General features: G+C 37.7%; 1 protein-coding gene across 6 annotated transcripts in view; it reads right to left on the bottom strand.

Moving 5' to 3' along the window:
- Positions 1-1,514: 1,514 nt before the first annotated feature.
- Positions 1,515-26,626, bottom strand: part of Cttnbp2 (cortactin binding protein 2) — a 149,112-nt gene continuing 124,000 nt past the window's right edge. For 3 of the 6 annotated variants that reach the window (XM_047560228.1, XM_047560229.1, XM_047560230.1), the window contains exons 15-23: positions 23,471-23,623; positions 23,116-23,303; positions 16,604-16,782; positions 14,345-14,550; positions 13,446-13,622; positions 10,631-10,694; positions 9,475-9,607; positions 8,221-8,322; positions 1,515-2,633 (exon numbers count right to left, since the gene is read on the bottom strand). In XM_047560228.1, coding sequence (XP_047416184.1) covers positions 2,394-2,633; positions 8,221-8,322; positions 9,475-9,607; positions 10,631-10,694; positions 13,446-13,622; positions 14,345-14,550; positions 16,604-16,782; positions 23,116-23,303; positions 23,471-23,623 — 1,442 coding nt within the window. In that variant the 3' untranslated portion in view covers positions 1,515-2,393. Of the gene's footprint in view, positions 2,634-8,220; positions 8,323-9,474; positions 9,608-10,630; positions 10,695-13,445; positions 13,623-13,644; positions 13,790-14,344; positions 14,551-16,603; positions 16,783-23,115; positions 23,304-23,470; positions 23,624-26,626 lie in introns of those variants that run through there. The other 3 variants (XM_047560232.1, XR_007109746.1, XM_047560231.1) reach the window with 3 other exon arrangements.

Raw genomic sequence — 26,626 nt, 5'->3', positions numbered from 1 at the left:
CAGTTTAAGTCTGATACTTCCTTGTTAATTTTCTGTCTGGAGAATCTGTCCTTTGTTGAAAGTGGGATCTGTTAATATTTGCTTTTATGTGGAATGGCACAAAAAGTTCTGAGATACAGATTCAATGCTTATTTTATGGCTGAATGAGTCCCCTAGGAATGCTTCACTGTGCTCTCATATAATGCCTATGAACAACCTGAAGGGTTGTTGTGATCCTTATTTTACTACTGAAAACACTGCATCAGGTTAAGTAACTTGTTTCACTCCACACAAGAGCTAATAAATGGCAGTGCTTACTTCTGCACCAAGGCTGTTTGCCACAATGACCATATTGCCCCCTCCGCAGCCCCACCCTGACCCAGGTTCTGTTATATGGTATTGACGTTTAAAGACACTCGATCACAACAGTTACACCTTAAATTACATGGACATACCTTCATACATTCACATAATGGAAACAAACTTCAGTTTTAACTTTTATTGACTGTGATGACATTTCGTATCCTATTTTTAAAAAAATGCCAGTTATAACTCCTAAATTGATGTAATGACCCATTAGATTTCCACCTGTACTTTGTAAGCTCTTGTTCTAAGTGCCCCTTTTAGATATCTTGCAGTCTATGCAATTATAAAAGGGGTACATATTAAATTTTACTAAGAAATCAAAGCTGCATGGATCAGTTACCACAGGTCATCTTAACAATGTATTCCAAATTTGGTTTTGTTTTGTCACCTTTGTTCCTTGAGTATGCTAACCCAATCCTTGTCTTCAGAAAGGCTGCTGATATAAAATATAATGCCCTATCACTCACAACTCAAACGAGATATAATATAATGTAATATAAATAGCAGCCAAAAAATAGTGGGCCACCTGAATCTAGATATGTTGGTCTATAATCAATTGCACTCAGCTTGGCTCCCAGGATTAGTGTTTTTTTTGTAAACCCTTGAGAGCACCAGCTACTACTTGGGCACCCAGAATTTGGGTCCAGTTCCAAGGAGTTACTGTATTCACGTCTAAGCCTATTTCCCAGTCTCCTTCCTCCCCTTCCCTTCCCCCTGAACCCTTCTCTGTGAATGAGATCAGATGGGTGCACCCCCAAGGCTGGACTTGCCAAGGTGAAACCCAGAAAGAATGAAGTCCAGTTCTTCTGGGTTGGAAAGATCTTCCCCTATTTCACCCCAGGTGATATCTTCACTACATGTTTTCTTGTTCAATGCTTGCAGATGTTTAACAGTATCAGTGCAGGTGTGGGTGCTTCAATATACATACCTATTCTGCCCTCAAAAGGGCTCTCATCAACAAGTAAATGTTTCTTGAATTAAAATTGTATTTTAATGGTATCTATGGAAAAATAAGTTATTCTATTGCTGGAGTTCCACTTAAATGTTTGCTACATTCTTCAACCAACACTTTCTAATAAGGGCAAATTTGTGAATAACCAATGAAATAATGACATCATGGAAGTTTTAAGAACATTCCTGAATTGAACACAAATTGAGAGCTATAGATAGAAAATACAGCCAAACTATTCCACTGATTCATTGTTTTATTTAGTGTCAAAGCAACTTAACTGAGAGTTGAATAAGTAATTTCATCAGTAATTTTAGAAAAACACTTCTAGAAAATATCAATTTTAATATCACTTGTGCTACTAGAAATAATACTGAAGAGGGAGTTAACTCCAAATTAATTTATTGAAGCCTTTATGCAGGTATCTCTTATATTCACTTAGGTACAAAACTTTTTATAAGAAAGATAACACTTTTATTGCATTATAATTTCATATTTTACAGGAGTTATAATGCAAACTCATAAGCATAAATATATACATGATGCAACCAAACGGCAATGTAGCCAATAAAGTATTCAAAATGTAAAACTAGAATTTAACAGGCAAAATACTTAATATGGCTTGTAATGGAAAATAACTGCTTAGAAATGATTTGTTATTGCCCCATTCTCGTCATTCTCCATCAAGGGAACGTAAAATTGATCTCCATTTAAAATGATACATATTATCTAAGCCAATGTTATACACATTTTGTATCATATGCAATGATTCCTTGAATGTACATATGTACATATGTACAGAGAGCAATATACAGTACAGAGTTCTAATACCCCTGATCATCTTGATTAAAACTATGACAATGTTTCTATTATAAAACTACTTGAAAAGTTGGCATAACTTCTTGGTATTGAAGTTCAATCCTACAGAATTTAAAAAAAAAATGAGTTAGTTATAAATACATTCTTTACAAAAGATTGAATAGTGGTCCCGCACTCATACTTTATATTACAGTGTTTGAAAGTATTTACATCTTGTCCTTGGTGTTTGTGAGAAATATACAGAAGTTAATAGTGAGAATGTTGTAGGCAGGCCTATTGGTTAGGTTTTTCTACTTTGTTCATGTTGGTGTGGGTTCCAATTCTCTTCTCTGGAGTTGTTGTTGATTTCTAGTTGCCTTGTATTACTGCTGCTGCTGCTTCTTTTGGTGTTCTGGGAACACTGGGTGACTTTACTTCTAGGAACAGGAAGAAAAGATTTAACTCTTGAGACACCCGACTCGGTCTTTGATTTACTGTTGCTGCGTTCGGAAGTTTGATGGCTGCTGAGAGGACTGACCTCCTGGAAGAGAAAAGAAACCAAACACACTTATCACTGTTACTGACTTCTGGTATCAACCCTCATGTTCCTGTCTGAGCAAACACAGGAGTTTCCTCCTAGACACAGGTTCTCATGAAAAACTAAACAAAAGGTAACAAACTGAATGATTACCTCCAGCCAACCTGCTTAATTTTCATTAGGCCTTCCTGGTGTCGCAAAACTAACTACGGGGGTCAGTGAGCCAAGTGCTAATGAGTCTAGGATCTCCTTACCAACAGGAACTTCAAGATCAACAAACTGCACTAGTACAACCAAGTACTTGTAGGTAGCTCCATAAATTATGTCACCTAGGTTAGTCAACTTTTATGCTTTTTACCAATACTTTTTGAACCTTCACTGAGATAAGTGTGGTTCTAGTTGCTTCACACCTATGAGAAACCTACCTGCCTAACAGAGCTTATGTCCTGGAGAATGAAGGGTCTTGCTCAGCAATTCTGTGACTGAGTGGCTCAAAATCTTCCATAAATAAAGTTGCATGCTATCATTCTTTCTAGAGTTTCAGAATCCTTATGAACACCAAGCCCATGTCTTCCATTTTCCCATGAGGAATCTGAGAGCTAGAATCACAACATGATTTGCCTACACTCAAAGAGTGAAGAAGCTGGAACTTTCACCCAGGAGTTATCCCCTGTATTGCATTAAGTTCTGCAAACAGTACACCAGACCTACTAAGTGAAGTATCTGTGTACTTGTGAAACAGTTAACATTGATTACTTTCCCTCTTTGACAGTAACAATACAAATAAATAGCAAGATGACCATTAAAAGATTCAAAACCAGAATGTAACAGGCAAAAAGTACCAGTTGCACTCTCTGGGATGTTCTCAGTGTTAGCTAAAACAATAGAATCACCTGAAGATTAATGACTGGTCAGATGCCCATAGATTCCTATTAATTGGTTTGGGGTGTGGTGGCATGGACACATGGCTTAACAAAACCACCTACATGATTCTAATGTGTAAATGGAGAACCCTCACCTTACTTCCTCAGTATCCTTAATCTCCACTCACCTATTGAATGGTGGCATTGTTCTCAGCCCTGGGTTCACCTCAGATGGTTGGTGAGCTTTCCTTTCTGCCTAAGTGTTTCAATTTTCAACAGGTATCACTCCCATAATTCCAACTCTCCTTTATGTTTTGAGCTTGAGAATGGCATTTCTACCCACTAAGCAACATAATTCACTTATCTCCAGCCTGCATTTCAAACTCAAGTTTGCTAAAGCCAAATTTATATATATTCTCAATCCCAATCATTTCTAAAGCCTTTCTTGTTGTCTCAATGTGCTATTCTCTAAGTTTAACAGGAGACTTCAGTCTCCCCTCTTCCACTTAATCCTATGGTGCCAGAAAATTATGACTGTGTTAGTGGAAACAGAAAGGAAGTGAATGACTTAATTCCTCATTAACTGCAGAAGTCCCAAACTTCTAGGCATGTCACTAACTGTCTTGACTCCAATCTCTTTCCCTCCACTTCCACCTAGTAAAGTTCTAATAAAGCCTATCACATGTGCATTAAATCACTGAGGTGAACACTGGCACCAGATCCTTGGCTTGTAATCTTCAATGGTACGGCAGGTGTGCAACGCTATTAGAGGGTATGGCTATGGGTTCAGAACACAGGCATTTGTAGGGGAAGGGAAAGAAAGGCCAGACTGTCAAAGTGTGACTGAGGAAGGCAATACCTTTAGGACAGAAATCCCTCTACAGGAAATCATGAAACAGTTTAATTCTGCTGTATTAGGATCCACTATGTCCAAGAAAGCACAAGACAAAGCCTGTGCTACAGTTGGTTAGGGCACACATACCAGTGGATCTTCGTCACCTCTATTTATACTCAGAGTAGGTAAAGGGTGAAGTAGAAAATGAAGGAAAACCGCTCTTAATCTGATTGGTATGTTCTGCTTTTGTTTTATAGTGAAGTTAATGCTGCCAAATTGCCAGGAAGAAAATGGAAATAACTGTATGGCTTGTGGTAAGAGGGACAGTTAGAGAGTCACATGCTATGACATAGTTGTAAAAACACAGTGCAGTCACTGAAATCTATCCTCATGTCTCCTTACAAAAAATTGCTGTTTAAGCCTGCAAAATGGGGACTTAACCATAAAAAGGCCAATCCAAATTTAAAGTTTGGTGTAAAACACCAGCAAGTTCAACAAGTATCCAGTATTCAGAAAACATGGTGTGTTATTAGGTAATAAGTGTTGGTTGGTGTACAGAATTAAAATGATAATTTTACTATTTTAAACTTCCTTTGGCATTGCACAGGGTTAGAGCCAAGTTCCATGAGGAGGAAAGGAGACACACAGCATGCTCTTTCCTTGTTCTGTGGCCTGCATCATGAGGATCAGGGGAAATGCTCACTCAAATGATATGAAGTACCAAGAAGGACCCACAGTAGTGGAGACTCTGGCTAGGGTGCTGGGGCTGAGTAAGTCTCTGGAGGTGTGGGGAGGACATAAAGCATCACTGGGCTTGGTGTGGACCACAGAAGTCTAAGTCCGGGAGATCAAGTTCCTGACTGATAGTCTCCTGCAGGAGAGAGCAATGTTCCTGATACCCAAATACAGGTTTCCCCAAAGTTATGTCTATCCCCAGGTCCTTTACATAGGAGAGTTAAAGGTGGTTAATGCTTCCTGAGCTCTAAAGTTCTCTATATTAAGCATATAAGGTAGTTATATGCTTATATTAAGCATGTAAGTTACTACTGTGGTCAAGCATATGAAACTAAAAAAAAATCTAATTTGAATAGAAAGGCACTACCCTAAAGTTTTAATTAGTCTTAAGGAATGATAAATCAGAACTATTCATTCACTCAATATTAAACATCTACCAGATGCCCAGAGGATACTGTAATCCATCTAGATTAGAAAATAGGAGGCAGGAAAACAGAGATTGGCCTTTAAAGATGTACAAGACTGTAATAGGTAGAGTAAAAGGACAGCCAGTGGAGAAGTGGATAGAAAGTCACATGAAGGGAATCTGGGGTATAGCTCAGTGGTTCCTATCATGTGTAAGGCCCAGGGTTAAATCCCAGCACTGCTTAAAAAAAAAAAAAAAAAAAAAAAAAAAAAAAAAAAAAAAAAGTTATGTGCAGGTATATCAACCCCAAAGTATACATTTGGAAGGAAAAAAATGCTGGTGGAAAAGAGAATGACAAATCAGAGCTATATTTTAGATTGGTGGGTTGCAGCCCTGGCTGAACTGAGAATCATCAGGGAGCTTTACAAAAATGCAGCGTGCAGACCCCTTCAGACCAATTACATCAGAACCTCTAGGGGGCAGCGTGTAGGCTCTGGGGATTAAGGGAAAAGAAAACTTCAAGAGGATTTCATCTTCATGCTACCAAAGATGAGAATGTTTGCTTTAAGGAGATTAGTTTACATTTACATAAAATATTTATTAGGAATTGTTCTTTCTATTGGTGATTTAAGTGTGTAATTTTAACTAAGAGCTCTGGCTATCATACTTCTTGATTAATATACCCAATTACAGGCCCTTACTGTTGGAGTAGTAAGGAGTTATATTGTGTCACACAATAAGAACAAGAAGTTACTTATTTTTGTTTTCTGATGGTGGCAGAACCAGCCTTCTGGCTGTGAAGGAGAAAGAGCTTTCAACTAACCCAAAGTTCTTACTTACCTCCAAGGGAGTTACTTCCTGATAAGAGAAGAAACTGGGCAAGGTACCAAGGAAAGCTAGTTATCAGAGGATAGAAAAGCAAGAGTCTGCAGCTTTCAGAAGGCTGCTGAGTGAGTGTCCTTCGCCCTCTGCTGGCCAACTGTGAGAAAAACATCTGGCTATTGGGAAAGAGCCCCTCCAAATCTCTTCAGTGGGCAAAGGTGCTTCTCATTCCCCATCACACTGCACATTTAAACAACCACACCATTCTTTTAATGATCACAGATAAGAAGACCCCTTTAAAAAAATCATTCTTTCAAAACAAAGTTGTTCTGAGCTGCCCAGAGCTTATATCATTTTCAGTACTATTTGTTATAGACAGAATCTTATTGTAGCAATGCAATATGGTCACATCACAGAGAAGAAAGGACACAAAAACATTTATCCATCGAACATTTAAACAACAGGAGCTAGTCTCTATCAGACAACAATAATTTTATGCAGCAAAGTGATGGCACTTTTGGAGAAAGAGGCTCATCGTTGCACTCACAGGCCCTTCCTGTGACTGTTCCACAAGGAGTCCTAAGAAATGAGTGCTTGTCACCAATCAACCAAAGCTCAGGGCAGGCCATCATATATGGACAGCAAATCGAGACTCTAAAGATGACAAGGGGGTACTGGTGTAGCTCAGTGGTAGGGCGCTTTCCTAGCATATGTGAAGTCCTGGGTTCAATTCCCAGTACTGCACACATAGACACACAAAAGAACAGGACAGGCTCTGAGCAAGGTGCTCTCCAACCAAAATGCTCAGTTGCTCAGTAGTGACCTCAGGTCACCTTTTAGTATTGTCCTCCCTAAAATACTCTCTAAATTGTATTTCCAAAGTGATCCCAATTTTGGGGGGGAGGGTGATATTATGGTAGAGGGAGCCCTATTCTTCTTCACAGGTCAACATGCTCTACATTTTATTAGGGAAACACCCCTGCAAATCCCCACTTTCTTCCTTCAACAAGTAGTTCACCTAGTTCCACACGTAGCCAGAACTGAAATCCCATGAAGCAGTGGCTATGCAGGCTGCCAGTGATTAGATAAGGATCCATAATTTAATAGTCACACCGTGCCTACTTTATAATCTGCCCTCACATACCCCAGTCTTTGTAAGCTGCCATGGGACTAGATGAGAACAGGATGTGATGGCAAATGACATGGCTGAGTGAACAAACACTCTTCTAAGTGCCTCTATGAAATCTGCATACTTGTAAAATAAGGGGAAGGAGTCGTTTTATTGTTTACCCAGGAATACATGCTGTACTGTCTCCTGACACTTATTAACTAATCAATGATGGTCCAGTGCCACAGTTATGGAAGCAATTTCAAGAGGCTCATGCAATCTACCACGGTCTTGGCTCTATTTGTCATTCTGGCTTATTTTAAAAGAAAATTTTCTCACTGAAGCACAATGCAGGTTAGGAAATTAAAATGAGATTTAAACATGTATAAAATGTTTGTTATCACACAGCCCTCTGCTGTGATTAATCTGAATTGTCCAAAATGCAAGATATCTTAAAAGTTCTCAAATGAAAAAAACATTTAAAAATAGAACAACCAAGACAACAGAAATTAGTTTTAATCTGGCATACCCAAATGAAAGCAAAGGGTGATCTTCTCAAATGACACCCCAAATTTTGGAATAGAATTAGAATATCAAATAGAAGGAAAAAATGAATGCTTTCCTATGTCATTACTTCAAGATATTATTCAACCAACAGTCTTTTCCTATCTTGATTAGTTAATGAGAACTTTTACTTTTATCCTATTTCTCATTTCCTGGGTGTGATTTAAAAATAACTTTGTGATTCACACTGAAAGATTTATGAACTCAATTCCACGACAACCTGTTTAGGTCCCATTTTAGGAAGAAGGGGCACTTACCTTTTGTGACACTGGCATTCTTATATTATTAACAGTTGCTGAAAATGCAGGGTTGTTTCCTGAACTATCAAACCTCCTTAAATCATCCCTGGAATCAGCAATCTGGAAGACAGGCAGTTTATCAAGTTATGTCTCCACAGTTATACTGTGACACACTCAAAGCTCAGCTAAATATCACATCAGGAAACCCACAGAGACACAGTCCTCTTCCCTGACCCCAGGGAATTCCACACAACATGCCCCCAAATCCTGCACTGTTTACATGAAAGACTTCAAGGCTTCATGTTAAACCAACACCAAGTGCATGAGAAATATCCTGTAAGGGAAAAGAGTATTAAAAAGGTCAAAAGAAGAGCAAAAGAATTCTATAGGAAGACAAAGTCACTTGTCAGGTAAAGAAAGGATAAAATTTGCAAAATTTTAATCATTACCTTATTTTTCCAATGGATAAGTATTTAAATTCATTTCCAGCAAAATTAGTCTATTGTACTTGGTCCTAGAGATTATTATGAGTGTTCAAGTAAAATCATTGAGTCTTTTAGTGGAACCTGTGCAAGTTATAAGTATCATCATATGCTCCCTTGCAACTAAAATGCATCTGTCAAGAAGGTTTGGTCAAACTGTCTTGTCAAAGGCCAAGAAAGATTGAACTTGATGCTATTAACATTTTTTTTTTTTTTTGAGATTTTGCATCACTGGTTTCCATATTTGAAAAGTTCACAGCTTAAAGACAATAGCAATGTGCATTATATAGGCCAATTAGTTTTTGTACAGGAATTGCTATAACTCTACCTATAACCTGTTTGCTGTGAAACTTGTTATAATTCTCTTTCTGATAGGTGACTTATATAACAAAGTTAGAAATAAGGAAAACCTGAGGAAAGTCAAATTTATGCTTTTATAAAAAGCAGACCACATACGTTGGTGCAATTTGTGTTAATGCAATTAAGATACAATTTTAATTTCAGATCTTTCAGAAGAATGTTTGGAAAAACAATTTTTTTGTATAAATATTTTGGGAAAATGGCTTTTCTAAGCAGAGTGAGGAAGGTTTGATTTAGAGCAATAACCTTACTCTTCAATAAAGAATATCTTTTAGGGAACAAGCGTTATCCTGTGGTTCCACATGTACCTACCCCCATATTTGTTCTTTGTGCATTATAATTATACAAAATGATGGAATTCAAGTGTCCCTTTATAAAGGTAGGTTTATCTGCTATCCAGCCACTGCTGTCACCTGTTTGGACTGCTTACCTTGCTTATATCAGATTCAGATTTGCTGGAGCACATACTCTGAAGTTCTTTGACAAGATCTGCTTCATCATCTGAACCCAGAGAGAGTCTTTGATCCAAAGTCAACGTTAATGACAGATCATTCTCCAAGGACCTAATGCAAAATTGCAGAAATTTTTCTTGTGAGAGCAACAACCCAATCCCCAATATGGAAATATAGGCACTGGTACCTTTTTTGGGTACTTGGTGTGGGATAGAGAAGGAAAGAGTTTTTATTATCCTTTCAAGTATTTCATAAGTGTCATTTAATGCAACAACCCACTTCCATATCCTGAAAGATTAGAATACTTCAGTAATAAATCTCCACAGGATTTTGTTAACTCCCACTCAAAATTCTTTATAGAATGAAATTTTATTCAACAAAGAAATCTATTTGGACTGACAACATTCCAATGTTCTTTCTCTCCCCTTTTCTTTCAAACCAGATATAATAAAGATGCTAAGCACCATGGTACAGGGGACAATGTGATAAAGTGGAACAAATATCAAGCTTGGTTCTGTCTCAGGTTTTCCTTTTTTTCCCTTAGCCCCTCAATTTCTGAGTTTCCTTCTCTGTAATGAATCCTTATACCTATTTCATAGGATTATTGTGGAAATTATGTAGGTGGTGGTATATGATAGGCCTAATTTCTAATCTAATTAACCAGATCATCCTTAACAGCTCAAACTATAAGCTGAAATAAGCAACAATTTCCTTGGAACAATATAAAAGAATAATGAAATTATCACTATAAATATAGAACTTAAAGGTAAATAAGTTATGCTATGTCGTACAAATCTGGAAGTCAAAAAAAAAATCATCTAAAGACTATCCAAAAGTTTATAAATGCAGGGATTTACCATATTGTTACGCCACCTGCAATTCCCCAAATGCATTAGTAATGATCAAGTTTGATGAAAATGAAGTTCTAGCCTTATTCAACAAACTAAAAGCAAAATATTAATACATTAAAATAGTAAATGTTTCTTAAACTTAACAAATATTTTTTAGATTCCATTCATTATATTTCAATTTAATGCCAGTATTAGAATATCTATTGCATCATATTAATAGCTTAGTAGTTGCACAAATGGATTTATTTGTTAGCTATAAGTTAAATCTGAAAGGAGAACTTACTTTTGCTTTGACAGACAAGCACTCCTGTTACAATTCAACTGTGATATAGTCTTATTTTTTATACCTGTTAAAAAAATTATAATCATTTTCAATAGAATGGATCATCATCCCTGTGCATGTCTTGAACTCTGTATTTAAACAAAACAGACTCTAGACCCTGCACTACTTTAATACTGTTGTTGAAGGAACATCCACCTTGTGAGATTTCCCAGGTACAGCCTCCTACACAGCACTGCCACAAGGTCAGGAAATAACCAACTTGCTTTTGTACATTTATGACTGAACTCAGCAAAAGAATACCATCTGAGGCTCAATTCAGGAATCCTGAACTTTTTTTTTAATCAGTGGCTCCTCTTTTCACTAGTCCCTATTTCTTTATTTCCAAAGACTCAAAAGAGGAGTTTACCATCTGCCTTTGGATGATGGTGATCTCCTTTCTCTACCCTTGTTTGTTTTCCAGCATCACTTGACTCTGTAATCAAGGGCAGTTTTGGATGTGTGGGTATGTTAATGTGCTGTAGTACATGTGGCATTAGCAATGCACTTGTAGAAATTTCACTTCTAATAGCTATGCATTATCAGAAAATAGGAACAGCATACAAAGAAGCCTGGAAATTACAATGATGTTTTTCAAATGCAAACTGATACTGAAGAACAGAAAACAATCTGTACTACATGCATAAATTTGATTTGTATCAGTTATATGTACTTAAGCAAATGCATAGGTCTATGGATATTAGACATGATGCAATGTATTTCTGACTGGGCTATAGTCAAAAACATTTGAGAAACACTTAAACCATTTTAAACTCCACTAAAATATCTGTGTCTATAACGTTCACTCCAAATTTATAAACACACTTGAGCATTTAGTTGCTTCTCAGTGAATTCTAAAATGGTATGAATATTGCTAACACAAATTTTCCCTGACAGAATGTTTTTGAAAAGTAAATTGGATAACATATCCTCATTAAAAGTAGGTTATCAAAGATAATTATGTACTAGTTTTAAAAAATATTATTATATTTTTGTACATTTATTTATTTATGTGGTGCTAAGGATGGAACCCAGTGCCTCACATATTAGGCAAGTACTCTACCACTAAGCCACAACCCCAGCCCCTGTACTAGTTTCTTTACCCATATATATATTTTTTTCTTTTTTTCTCTTTTTTTTTTTTTTTTTTTTTTTTTTTTTTTGAGACAGGGGTTCCTATGTTGCCCAGATTGGTTTCAAACTCTTGATTCTCCTTTCTCCTACTTTAACCTCCCACATGGCTGGAATTATAGGCATGTACTACTATATCCCTAATTATTAAAGAAGTGCCCAGGTTTGGACTCTGTTCTTGAGTAGCTTGTGCCAACATCTTCCACCTGTTTTAGGTAAGAAAGGAAGTAAGGTATGTCTTTATCAAATTTTATATATGTCCATAGTGATCTGCATGTAAAGGAATTCCTGTTGTGGTGGTATGTTTTATTTTTTTGGTGGTGCTAGGGATCCAACTAAAGCCTTCCAACAGAGTAGGCAAGTGCTCTACCACTGAGCTACATCCCCTGCCCATCTGGTATTTTAACAATTGTGTCAAAACTCAACTCAAATGTTGTACTAATCTTATATCCAATGCAATAACTGAAAAAAAAAGTCACTAAAAACTAACAAACTCTTGGCCCATGAATTATGTACATGAATTATGTTTAAATTTGATGTCTGCCAAAGTCAGTATAAATATATATAGTAGTTTTATAAATTTTTCAAATAATTTTTCATGTTTCAAAAAATATCATTTGATATCAGCTGGGCATAGTGGGGCAAACCTTTAACCTCAGCTATTCAAGAGGCTGAGGCAAGAGCATCATAAGCTTAAGGCCAGCCTGGGCAATTTAGCAAGACCTTGTCTCCAAATTAAAAATACAACTGATTCACTCAAAAACTCCTTGCACTGGTATTAAGTACACCTCTACACATATTTTTAAAATGTAAGGTTGGCTAAGTAATGACATGTAAAAGAAGTGAAATGTGCCAAAGTGTAATGATTTTATTTCATTAATTGTGGATACTAAAAAAAATAATAATTATAATAAAGACCATTAACAAAGTAAATAAAAATTTAATTTTGGAATTCTAGTATGAAACAGTATTTTTATCATTTAGCTATTGTGGGTTGAACTGCTATAAACATTGATGTGGCTGTGTTATCTTTAAAGAAGAATGACATTATGGCATTTGCTCGTAAATGGATGGAGTTGGAGAATATCATGCTAAGCAAAATAAGCCAAACCCCCAAAACCGAAGGTTAAATGCTTTATCTGATATGCAGATGCTAATTCACAATAAGGGGTGGGGTGTTGAGCTCTAGGGAAGAATACAGTTACTTTAAATTAGGTAGAAGAGAGTGAAGAGAGGGGTAGGAATATAGGGGTAGGAAGGATAGCAGAGTGAAACAGACATTATCACCTCATGTACATATACGACTGCATGACCGACTTGATCCTACAATATATACAGTCAGAAAAATGAGAAATTATACTCCATTTATGTATGATTTATCAAAATGCATTCTGTCATGCGCAACTAATTAGAACAAATAAAATATAAAAAAAAAAAAAGAAAACAGTCATTTTTCAGGTAGAGGGCTCCCTCAAACCTTTGGAAATGTAGCTGTTAAATTTTTTGTTTATTCTATAAAAACACTTTTTGAAGGCATCGGGTATTTTTCTTTGTGGTATGCACAGTGATAAAAATTAAAGTCCATTTGTATCCATAAAGTGGATCATGAGGGCCCACCTCCCTCTAAGCAGCATGCCGACCCCCTTACCTTCATGGCTCAGGTCTGGCTTATTCCAGGTGGGCGAAGAGAAACGGCCAGGCTTCTTGCGAGGACTGGTGTTCACTTTTCTCCAGGCATTGCTCTCTCCTTTCTTTTTGCTGTAATTTGAAACTATGGACAAAGGGAAGCTTCCTCCCTTGAAATCAGCTGTATGCTGGTCTAGCTCTGCAACAACACAAAGTCCATATGCAAAAGGGAAGGTAGCGATGATGAAGTTTCACAGATAAAGCAAAATCCATCTCAAATTCTCAGAGATGGACTCTTGAAAATCACAGGTCTGCTTAATTCCCAAGTTGGGGCTTTGTGAACTGGCACGAACCTTATTTGGAGGTCTAGAATTCAAACATGAGCCAGTAATTAAAAACAGAGTTCTGACGAGCCTAGCTGTCCATCAATAAAAAAGAAAAATAAATACCCAATGACTTCTATTCAGTCATTAAGAATAATAAAATTGTCATTTGCAAAAAAAAAAAAATAGATGGAACTTGAGAGCATTATGTTAAGTGAAATAAGTCACACTCAAAGTCAAGGGTCATATGTTTGCTCTCATGTATGGAAACTAGAGAGGGGAAAAGTGGGGGAATTTACGTGAAATTAGAAGGGAGGTCCATAGAGAAGAGGAAGGGGACCAGGAAGAGGAGGGAGGGGAAGAGGAGGTACTGGGGAATGAAATTGACCAAATTTTGTTACATGCATGTAAGCATATGTCACAATGAATCCCACTATTATGTATAATGCATTAATAAAAAAGAGTTCTGGAGCAAGGTTGTGAAGTGCCTATTAATTTCTCTAGTTACATCAAGACAAGAGAACTCCCTAAATACAAATTCCAACAAGTATTTTATAAGGGTGTGAATTTCCTCTCTTCCCTGCAGGAACCCACATACCTGCCCTGGGGAGTGGGCAGCCACGCAGAACAGCTTTGTTAAGCAAGATGCTGAGAGCAGCTTTAACCACAGCCTGCTGTCCTTGGCTTGGGTGCTTTTTAGCAGCTGTCTGCCCAAGGCCAGTCTGTCTTTTCACAGAGGCTCTTGACAGTATTGCTTCTTGAACTCTGGGTGCAATGACAGCATTCCACAGCTTAGACATCCACCTTGCAAGAGAGATTGATTCACCGGTTAAGAGCAGGCCTCTCCCCAATTACACACAACTTCACAAAGCACAGGTGTGAAGACCACAGAGAAAAAACCAAATGCTTCCATAGATTTGCTGCCTTTTCTGGGTAGTTTTGAAATAAGTGAAATTACCCAATTTGTACTGAAAAATACATTTCAAATTAAATTCTTTAACATCTTTCTCTTGATCCTGGAATAAATGCCTGAGTGTTTTGTCTGAATGAATGAACAAATAAATACATGGAAAGAATTTACAGATTGAAGAAGTCTGGAATATTGAAATTTTCTGAAAGTTTCTACCTAAAGAGTTTAAACTCATTTGCCATATATTTTTAATAAGACAAACAATACTGTATTTGAATATGTCTGAAGTTGGGATCTATTTTATAATCACTGGCAAATTAAATCTGCCTGCCCTAAGGCAACGGCTCATGGTTGCAGATGAGTGGGCTCAGCACTGCAGAGAGAGGACAAGGTAACCAGCCATGGCCTCAGGTGGACTCTATGCACCCATAGCTCTAAGCCACAGAGTTTAGTACAAATTTGGAGCACTTGGTGCCAAACAAAATTCCTTCAAAAGACATTGTACTTTGTTGTAGCAGTTAAATAATTAAAGGCTGTAGGAGCAAAACCACATCTTCCAGAATAGGAAGGTTTGTAAAGCTGTCAGATATTGGCAGGAAAGTTGTAAGTATTGTGGGGTATTAAGCATTAACCTAGTGTGAGCTTCTCTGTTAAGGTCTAGTGCTATGTAATGCAAAGAAAAAATAAAACTACAACAGGGAAGAGAAACAAAAATTCTGGTATTCTACAACAGGAATCAAAATTATACCGTTACTTCTAAAAGTGTTAAACATATAAAGAATATAAGCTTTATGGTTTTTTTTTTTTTTTTTTTTTTTTTTGTTTGTTTTTTTTCTGTTCATTTGTTTTTCTTAAAGGCAGCTCCTTAATGTGGCTATGGGGAAACAACTGACTCTGGCATTCCTGCACATCCTGTGTTAGCTCTTGCCAGCATTCTTCTCTGGAAGATTGGGGGTTGAAGGTCCACACCTGTGAGGCAAATCCAGCATTACCTGGGCCACCAAGATTGCCCTGTGGGACTCCAGAGCTAAAAGGAAAAAACCTATGTGGGTAAAGTTCTTTTTGTTTCTGGTCCAGCATCCTGAACCATAGCAGGGGAATGCCCCAGCTTGCAAACAGGGTAAAAACCTTGGCACCTCCTACAGTTCATGTCAAAGACTATACTCCGTATGGGAAAGCCCAAATTGGTTTCTGATACTCTGGAGGTTAAAAAAAAAAAAAAAAAAGTTTCAATTTAATTGTGAGACAGATGAAGACAGTAGTGCCTATATCAATAAATGCATTTGTTTTATAGTAAGAATATGCTGTCTATTTAACATTTCTTCCTTCCCCTGCAGTTAGCTGTCATTAAGTCGGTGGTTTATCTTCCAAGAAGGAAAATTTATTATTTGCATCCTTTGCTTTCTAAAATAGATTTCTGCCCAGGATGACAGAAAATGCAGAAGCAAATCTCTTGGCTAATCACAGGATTCTTGCTAAGCCACATGGTGACAAACTTCCCTCCTTTCCACTTGCTTTGGCTTTTCTAGTTCATTGACCTTATTGTATGTATGTCTCCTAAGTTCCTTCAAATAAAAACATAGTAAGTGCATAGTATTAATAAAGGAGGAAGTTTTTCAATTTACCAAGGGACTGCTGGTGGTGGTTTTGTTTTTGTGGGGGCAAAGGACATACAATTTTTTGCAAGTTTTTCACATGGGACATTGGCCAGGAGACCACACAGCAAGCCAAACATGGTTATGATGAGAGTTTTGTAAGAGAGGAAAAATTGCTACCTAGTTTTCAGCAAAAAATAGTTTGCCTTGGTAACCACAAGATAAACCCTGGGCACCCTGTACATTCTGTGTTAATGACAGAGGTGGTACAGCAGTTTGTCAACATTTTCACTGACATGCCAAATGTGCCAATGTCCTACGTTAAGCAGGAAAATAAGGAGAACGCACTTACTTCACTGTTGCTTGGGCATGTCCCGGGACTACAGGACAAGACAGGAAATACTTTGGCCCTAGAAGTGCTTCAGGTGTGCCCAAGCGGGCCAGGCAGGAGTTGAGCTGTCGCCAGACGGACAGAGCCCAGTCGACGGTCTTGCATACGGGATCACAGGGTGAGGGCACCTGACCTCTGAACTAGAGAGAAGGATGGACACAGAGGCTTGGCTTAGAACAATGCTCTTTTCCCTTTGCTTTTTAAAGTCCAAAAATAAAAATATAAATATTTGAAGTGATAAAAATCTAGTGAATCTGACTTTACCTTTCCTTGGAGTGGTTGAAGGAGAGAAAGTTTATAATACACTATTAGGGATGTTCATGCTTTAGTGTGACAAAAGTTTTTCTCATTTACTTCTTACCCACAAGCTGGGAGGTAGGCATTTGACTCCATTTTACATATCAGAAGAATGGGATAAAAGGAAATAATAACTTGCCCAAGGTCACAAAGATAATAGTTGACAAGTTCAGGGCTATAGCTTACTTATTTTTACATTAAAGAATAATTGACATATAAAAACTATACTTACAGTATACAACGTGATGCTTTTACATATGTATTCATTGTGGAATGATTACATTAAACAACTTAACATTTGTTATTTTACATACTTTTTTTTTTGCATTGGGAATATTTAAGATCTACTCTCTAGCAATTTTCTACTATACATTATTAACTACATATAGCTGGGGTTTAGTAGAATAATTGTATTCAAATATAGCATTTAGTTGAAATAATAAAGAGTGCTTTATCACATTTAAAATAATGTCAGTAATAACAATCAAGCTAAATGACACCTTATTCTTCCTCAAGCTTAACTTCTCTGATGATCTCTGTTCAAGCTTTACTCCCTAGGGTCAGCCAGGGCTGAGGAAAGAGGAATAGACTTGGTTGTGTGGGCAGCTGACAGAGGGAGAGGGGTCTCCCAACTGCCTCATCAAGACCACACGCTAAGTAAGGGAGAGCCGGGCAGAGCTTTTGCTTTTAATGGAGTCCCCACGGAATCATTTTTTCCAGGAAGATTGTTTTTTAATGATTACCCAATGAACTCCTTCCAAAATCTGATAGGTATCCTGATGGGAAAAGACATTTCATAATTCCCAAACGTGGGATGAAATCTGCAAACCCTGAAAACTTCAGAGGGAAGGGAACCCCTTCCCTCTGAAGTGCAGATGTTACTTACAGGACATTTCTGATTGTGCAAGTTGGCTGTTTTATGGTTACAGTGGTGATTATTTGATAGTACATTAAAAGTTGGTGTTTCTTAAAGTGCCTATCCAATAAATCAAACTTCTAGTACTACATGTTTTATTTCCTTAATTTTTATTAATGTAGCATAAACACAATTTCATAGAGATGCTTAGAGGCCTTTATATTTATTATATGTCTACTATGTATAGCACTAATTATATTGTGAAGAGGAAAAAATAAAACATTGAAATTGTTTTAAATTGTTCCTGGGGATTGAACCCAGGACTTCATGCATGCTCACGTGCCTTCTACCACCTGGGCATAGTGTGTATTTCTCACTAACTACAGAGGAGGAAAAAAGGAAAGATGTATCCTGGACTAAGAGCCACCTCCAGGGGACAGGAGTTCTGATGGAGGTACACAGATGTTTGCCTTTTTGTGGTTAAGCTTTACCATCTGTAAAATAAAAAAGTTGATACTCAGTATCCTTAAGATCCTGTCCAAAGTGACAATCTTTAAGTACAGATACAAGCTGGTAGGATAATTCAAAAGGATGAAGTCAATACTGTAGGTCAGGGAAAACAAGGAGATGCAGTGGGACTTCAGCTGATTTCCTAGGATGTAAAAGACACTTGGTTGGTGATGGGAGGTAGAAAGAGCATCCCAGACGTGGAATGGAGAGGGAACAGGGGTGGAGGGACACAAGTGGATGCTGATGTTTGCATATAATAAAAGGGGTGAAAAATGACAAGCTTCCACAAATAAACCGCCTAGGTGGCTGTTACTAATTCAAGGTGCTGGATCTGATCCCTCTGCCCAGCACACCCCAAAGGAATAACTGCACCCTACCACTATCCCCTACATCCCCACACAACATGCCCTTCTTCCCGTGGTCTCAATTTGTTGATATTGCTGTTGCTTCTACCTGGACTCCCTTCCCGCTATTCTTGGCTGATTCTCTCTCTAAAAGGCCTTACATGTGACCATAGAGAGGCCTTCCTGCCCACCATTCCTAAAATGAATACTCTTCCTTGGGTCTGCCCTACTTTGTATAGCAGTACCTTCTCATCTGTTTCTTTAACAGAGCGCATGAGTCACCTCTTCACTGAAACTAGCATGAGGTCTGTGTTGTGCCCATGAAGTCACACAGAATCAGAATTGATAATACAGTATAATCTGAGGTCCTTTATCAGATTTGTGGTCCTGCTTCTCAGGAAGAGACAGACTTAAACTCATTAGTTGACTCCAGTCTAGTAGTTAAGTAACAAAAATGGGGTTACACACTCAAATCCAGCCTGAGAATGAGATAATCTGTCCACTGAACTCACCCTACTAGGCAGGCGTGGACTTAGACACAATGTCCACAGTGCCCCTTGAAGGGACTCTCCTGGCTCCTCCTACTACTGAGATAAACCTGTCTCGAGAGCTCACCAAACTCTCTTGCTGATACACAATGTCAGCCAATCAAGAAAATAACCCTACATGGGGAAATAACCCAAGTTTCTTAGATGGCAAAATTTTTATCCTTAAGAATAATCAGAATTAAATATCATCAAATCTATATTGTATATTGTGGCTATTTTCTAAATAAGGACAAGAGATAATCATATATTTGGGGTTTACAAGAACTTCTTTATGAGAATGTTACATATTAGAATGACCTCATGTTTCTACTTTAAAATGGTAACTGATTCAGCGTGTGATTTTTAAGTTAAAAGGGATAAGAGAATCTCACTAAGTTTACATAAATAATACAAGAAGTAGAAAAACACTTGAATTGCTGGATTTATAAATTTAATTTTCTGACTTTAAAAGAGTCAATTAAGTACTTGGGAAGGTTTATTAGAAGTTCTTAAAAAGAGAGAGTAAAATATATTTAAGTTTTAAAGACCAATTAAGTAATTTCCTGGAATTTAATTGACTAAGTATAAATGTTTCTTTAAAGGTGATTGTTAAATCCTGCTAGCTTTAATGCAGAAAAATAAAACTTGAATATCGAGCAGAAAAGCTCGAGGGAAAGCTGGGTATTTGGATGTGTGACTCTAATTTGTTGAATACATTTTAAAAAAACAGCATTTAAATAATCTTTCCCAGTAAAAACTATCCAACAAGGCTCTCACCCCAGAGGATGGCTCCGTTATACAGGCCTGTCTTTCCATAAACACGTGAGCTCCAGGAGGGAAGGGAGGGTGCCCTGACATGTCCCACAGTCCTGAGCCAGGGGTGAATGTCCACTGAGGAAGCCAGGAACGGTGATCAGATGCATCCCAAATAGCTGTCCATGGTAGTGCTTGTCACACTGTATTCTGATCAGTTTCTACAGCTAGAGGTCCATCAACCCTGCTAGTAGGTCTCAGTCTGCCGCAGAGTGAGGACTTAAACAAAATGCTAAGCTTGACTGACTTTAAGGATAGACAAGAAGTTCTAAGTCTGGATGACTAGGTCAGAAGGGGAAACTGGAAGTCAGTTTGAAAGGGGCAGGACATGTTTGCTCTGGTTACATGCACGGCTTGAGGTGGATGAGAACACACACTTCTGACTGAACCCAATGACATGACATGAAACAAAGATAAAATAGGACAGTATGCACACTAGGGAGAAACTTGAATGAATTCTTAAACATCAGTTCTGGAAGAAATCATCCTTCATATGAATACAGAGTACCTCATAGGGCCTTGCAGATAGCAGATGTTCACAAAAGGTTTCTGAATTAATGAAATAGGAATGACATTAAATATTTCCTATTTTGGGTAAGTGATGATGTTGCATCTGGATGTGTGGCATGCTCATCTTGTATTATACTTTAAAATATTTTAAAAATTTTTCCTAAAAGAAAGATCTCAGTTAAAATGCTAACATCACCAAAATGTATGGAGCTCTAGAGACATAAAGAAATTTGTTTTCAAAACTTAAAATGTGCAAATTTTAAATGATACTGTTTAACACATTTGATTTAATGGGAACAATTTTTCCTAGACCTGTACTTGATAAAATCAAGTTCCTTCTTGGTGGTACAGAGGGTTTGCCAAAGGACAAAGATTTATTTACTATTAAGAGGAATATCCCTCAATCATTTAGATGTCAGATACAATATTCATTTTATAAGAAAGGAGATTCATATAAATCTTCTTTACTATGTATTAAGATATTGAGAGTGGAAACAACTGTGAACACTGGTATTCCTACATGCAGAAAATAAAGAAATAATTTGACCAAGAAAAAACAAGAGTGGTTCAGTGATAGCACCAGCTGCCCTAAATTGATATCCCTGTGTTTCATGAGGCTCTGTTAAAATAACTTTCCTTCTCTTCAAAAGAGAAACAATCATTATACATCCCTTACTTTCTCTGATAGACTTCCAGCAGAAATTCTGAGATCAGCATTGTAATTAAAGATAGTTAAATATTCACACTAAAAAGGTATAATTATTTTTATTAAACACCAGTTGCAAGCCTAGTATTATACTGAAAGATCTATTTTCTTGTATTCTTAAAACACTGGGAAAAAAAAAAGAACTGTGATCAAGTGCCAACATGTTTATAAATGAGTACAAGAATTAGGGTTTCTGGTGCTACAAGATTTTCAATGTTTGCTGGTGTTAACTCATTCCCACTGTATACTTACCCTAGGGGTTTCATTTCATTGACCTATGTTGAAGTGATTCTTGATAAATGGAAGACATTACCCTCCCTCTTCTATTCTTTGTAGTACAGCCCACTCTCAAACCCAAAGAAGAATAGCAGAGCTGCATTTCAAACTGTCGGAGAGCTAGGGGAAGAGGGTATCAATTCTACGGAAGAAAACTGGTATCTCTTGTGGTTATGTGAATTGACTTTGGCAATGAGATTTAAATATTAACAATGATAAAGTTAGTGGAAGTTTCAGTGATTTGAGGGCCTACATCCCTATAATGGTTTTTATATCACTTTTCCTCCTACTCATTGAGGTCAATGTGCTTTGGCCACTGTGCTTTGGTCAGGAGAACATATTTATGACCAGGCAACTAACATTAGTGTAACTTGGGGTAGAATTTTCTGATTAAATTTGGAATTTCAGGTATTAATTCAAATCACCTGTGGCAGAGAGTGTTCGCTAAATTACCAAAAGCCACTCCCACTCCACACTGCTCCGCATCTCCCTGTATACCCAGTGAGCATTCTAACCCAACAGACACAGGCTTTGTTCAAGATGGAGAGCTTGGGTCTTGGGAAGGTAGCTCTGGCCATGGTGTAGGACTGAGGGGTGGGCATGAAAGTCATTGTGGTCAATGAAACACTACAGAGAAGTCTTAGGTTTCTGGAAGTTTCTGGAAAAGATGCTTTCCTCTCTGATGATAAGAAAAACAAGGGAGCTCTGTTTCTTCACTATACCTCACTTTTTGCCTTTGAATATGCTGCAGTGATTGCTAAAGCCCCGCAGACAAACTTTAGTCTTGAGGGAAGGTTCAGAGACCCCCCAGATCTGGGTCCTGATGCTGTTGGGGTGCTGAACACCTACCACGAGCCATCTGGTTACCTAAGGGGTTCAGTATGTGCAACCTAAAATACCATACTGACAAAACAATGACTCTGTCCTCCAAATGTGGCCCATGACACAAGGGGAAATGAGAAAATCTTACTAAATTGAGCTTCATTATTTCAAATCTTTCCTGACATTTAGCTATTGGTCCAATTTAAGAAAATTAAAATAATGTGTTAGATTCAATCAGCACTGCATTATTTTTATTTGGGAGACGACAATACTTATTTTGTTAATCTGTGGAAAAAATCACTAGAATTTATTCCCATTATTCCTGAAATTGTGTCAGGGATATAGAATTTAACTTTTCATGTGATTTGTGAAAATTTACCATAGCATAGGATGAAAATCTTATATTAAATCTTGTTCAAGTGGATGGAAAATGTTCTGAAGGCTCCTAGGAAGCAGTGAGTTTTCCATAAGAAGAGTGATTAACTTTCAAGTCTAGACTTCTATAGCATTTACAACTTGGCGAGATTCCTTGAGAGTAGTTAATAACAGCACCATATATAAAATTCTTCTTGTACTTAATATACACCCAAAGACTGCTATGTGTTTTCCATGTACTAACATCAAGAGTAAAATCTATTTACATTTTCATATTCTTAATACAGTACAGAAACGATTATGAGTTTCACATTATCTTATTTATCCTCTGAATTTCTACAGATTGCACCTGCCTGAGGCCACACAGTAAGAGAAACTCCAGACAAAATCTCCTGGTAACTAACCTCCCGCACCAGGATGCAGCTGCTGTTTGTTACCTTGTTCATGACTTTCCTTCTTAAGAACCTCTGTAGCAGTCCTTGCATGGGTTCACAATCCCACCGCAGCTGAACCCAGCGGAAATGCTGCTGCACCAGCAAATCAGAGCCCTGGAGACAGGCCTTGGCAATGGTCCCCATCAGAAAGCAGTTCTCATGAAAGTAATAACATTCAGACATTCCATTTCCTAAAACAAGCCAAAAGCCATGGTCCAGTCTCAGCAAATCATAGTATGGGATAAGTACAAATTAAAGTTCAGTTAAAGAAAAGAGAACAAGAAGTATTCTGGGGAATAGAAGCACTAGAGGGTATCACAGAGCTGGGTTCTCAGCGTGGACTACCCACTATCTTTACCTTTTTGGAAAGTACATGGGCTTTCAGGGCTGCGATTCTCAAGAGGTGCCAAAAAGTCCCCCAACAACTCAGACAATGAAGATTTTTCCAAATTCTCTAAGATGATGATGATTTTCTTCTTAACAGGAGATTGTTTCACTGGAATCAGACAAGCTGTGATCAAAAAGGAAATTAGGGATTAAAACTTTTACAAAAACCTGTATGAACTGTGAAAAGTTCAAAAGTAGGAAGATATAAAGTGTCAGCCAAGACATGGTCTGATGGGCATGCTGTGAAATTGCTGGGGGAGAATAATGACTCTGGAGTATAATGACTCACTTACTACTGTTACAGGTGCACACAAGGATCCATCCATCACTCCTGGCTCCCTAACAGATTTCAAATGGAATCAATCAGTGTCCATCAACAGTAGGATGGATGAATAAATAGAAATCTATTCATGAAAGTGAACACACGACAACTCTAAGTAACGGAATAGAAGACTATCCCAAACAATATAGTAAGCAAATCACCAAGGATTATTATTTTTAAGTAAATCTTATAGAATAATGGAATGAAACAGTGGTTACTACTAGAGACTGGGAATGGTGGGGAGATGAAGGTCCATCCTTCATCCAATAAGAGGCAACAAGACATAATTAAGAGTAGAGGAATTACTTTTGGTCCTTCTCTAGCACAGTAGGGTAGCTATTGGCTACAACAACCTAAATTTCGAAATGACAAGGATAATTTAAAATTCCCAATACATAAAAAACGGTAAATGTTTGAAGAAGTGGAATCACTTACTACCCTGATTAGATTATTATACACTGTTTACATATACTAGATTACCAAAAATGTATCCCACAAAGATGTGCTATTAGTATCCCTAGAAAACTATGGAAATATGTAAAATTCAAAACAGGGAACACTAAAATTACAGTTGAGGTACCTTTATATAGGTAGTCAAAGTGCAAAGCTAAGAAATGATTACTGCAAAAGATTGTTCATTGATTGGTAAGTGTAAGTAATGCTTTATACGTGTCTCTTTCACAATACAAGAGATTAAAACCCTTAAATTAAAGATACATGAAATATTTATAAAATTATGTGAACAGGACCTTGGATAGAAAAGCAGATCTCACCTGTCATTTCACAGATCTCAGAGGTTGAAGGGATTTGACTAAGATGTGAGGAACAATAGTAAGAAAGGAAAAACACCTAGGACTTACAAGTCTTATTTTAGCATTCCGTTTACTCAGGATGGGAGGGAATGACTTCATATCAACTCAAATTGAAAGATATAAAGTAATGGGCTATTATTATTTAGGAAATGAATAAGTCAGTGCACAGCACCTATACTCAAATATTATTAATATTTTACTTGAAAGGTATATAGCCCTTCTTATATACCAATTTTTAAAAAAATAAAATTTCAATGTTTTAGAAGATTCTAAAACTTCCCAGTCTTATTCAAATTAACCTTGAAAAAAGAAAGACAATTTTATGTACTAAAGAATAATATTGTCAAGTATTCTACTTTTCACAAATACTTGGGAGAGAAGATTCTCTAGTCCTTCTTGTTATTATAGAGAATGCGTTTCAACTTTCAAAGGAATCCTTGAACATTATAAATGACTCTCTTCTTAGACTGAAAAAGATTTTCTGGATGCTACGAAGCTTTGAAAACTAGAAGACTGGAAACAATAACAGTCACATCTCAATTTAGTTGTACTTGTGGGTGGCCATTACAATAGTATCTGGTATGTGCTGGATCCCCTTCAACATGGCTAGCAGTAAGAATGCTAGAATCCTATGCTTCCCAGAGTTCAAATATTATTCAAAATGCATGTATTGTGGAAGTATAATAAATGCGTACTTGGTTAAAACAACAGTGACAAACCTTTTCTACTCAATGATAAAAACAAACACTCGGTGGATGGTTTGTGCATGTTTTTATGTAACTTAAAACTGAAGGTCACTAGTTTTTCCCTAATTTGCTAGTTCAAGTGGTTCAGAAGCCTGTTCCAACCAACTGAAAGTGTTGAAAGGAATATTTAATTGCATTTCAAAAATTGTTTATGCTTCCTTGCTACGTGTACCATGTGCCAAGTGTTATGGCATGATGAATGTTAATGATTCTAACTAGGGGAAAAGTGGATTTTTAAACTAGCCTATTCTGAAGAATGGCATCTTAGCAGATGGACAGGTCAGAGGAAGAAGGCCTCCTACATTTAAGAGAGGTTTTTCTAAATGGAGGCTGGGCACAGCTCCTGGAACAGGGGCATCAAAGCGAGGTGGCCTGACAATGAGCTCGGAGCTGACACATACCTCAAGCAAGGATTGGGCTGAGGGATTGGGGTGGTGCCACATGAATGGAATAGGATCAGCCACCACCATGGGCAGCAGCAGAGTAGTAGCGTGCAGCACATCAGAATCATGTGGGATCCACCCCTGAAATTCTTGGCGACTCTGATTACTCAGTCTGTGTTGGGTCTGGGACACTGGCATTTTGCAAAAGCTCTCCATGGCCGGAATGAGCAGCAGACCTGCTCCTCTGAATCTAAGAACCCAGCCAAAAATGAAAAGTGGAAGATCAGAGAATGAGGCTTGGGGGAGCAACCAGGGAATCAGTGAATTCCTTACAAAGAGGCATAGGTAGGGCCTAACACCTGTTGTGAGGTCCTCACTCCAGGGTGAAGAAATCAATGGGAGAGGAAAGAAATAAGAAAACCTATCTATTCAGCTCTCACTACTGTGGTGAAGGCAAGAGGTGAAGGGAGCCTCCCCCAGAACCAAGGTACAGAATGAAAAGGCATTCTGAGATGACTCAATTAGGCTAGGTATTTGATGTACAGAAAGGGACAGAGAGGAAGGATCAGAGACAGCACTGACGTTCTCACTGAAGAACAGCCTGTGCAGTTAATGGAGACAGAAAGACTGTGGCCAAGAGTATGCTTGGAAAGGGGATGGTAGTGATGGGTGTTTCAGGACTGATGTGTCTGACGAGGGAAGTGTCCTCTTTGAGACGTCTAGCAGTGGGTGGGACATCATGAGAATGGGAGCAAAAGGGAAAATTCAGGCTGGGGATAAAATAAATAAGTTTACAGAAGTACGTGAGGTCTCATGGGGAATGACAAACCCATTCTCTAGGTCCACAAGCAGGACTAATGGCTT

The sequence above is a fragment of the Sciurus carolinensis genome, chromosome 8, assembly GCF_902686445.1.
Source record: "Sciurus carolinensis chromosome 8, mSciCar1.2, whole genome shotgun sequence".
Taxonomy (NCBI): Eukaryota; Metazoa; Chordata; class Mammalia; order Rodentia; family Sciuridae; genus Sciurus; species Sciurus carolinensis.
The sequence above is the reverse complement of the archived record's forward strand: the minus strand, read 5'-3'. Positions and strand labels throughout refer to the sequence as shown.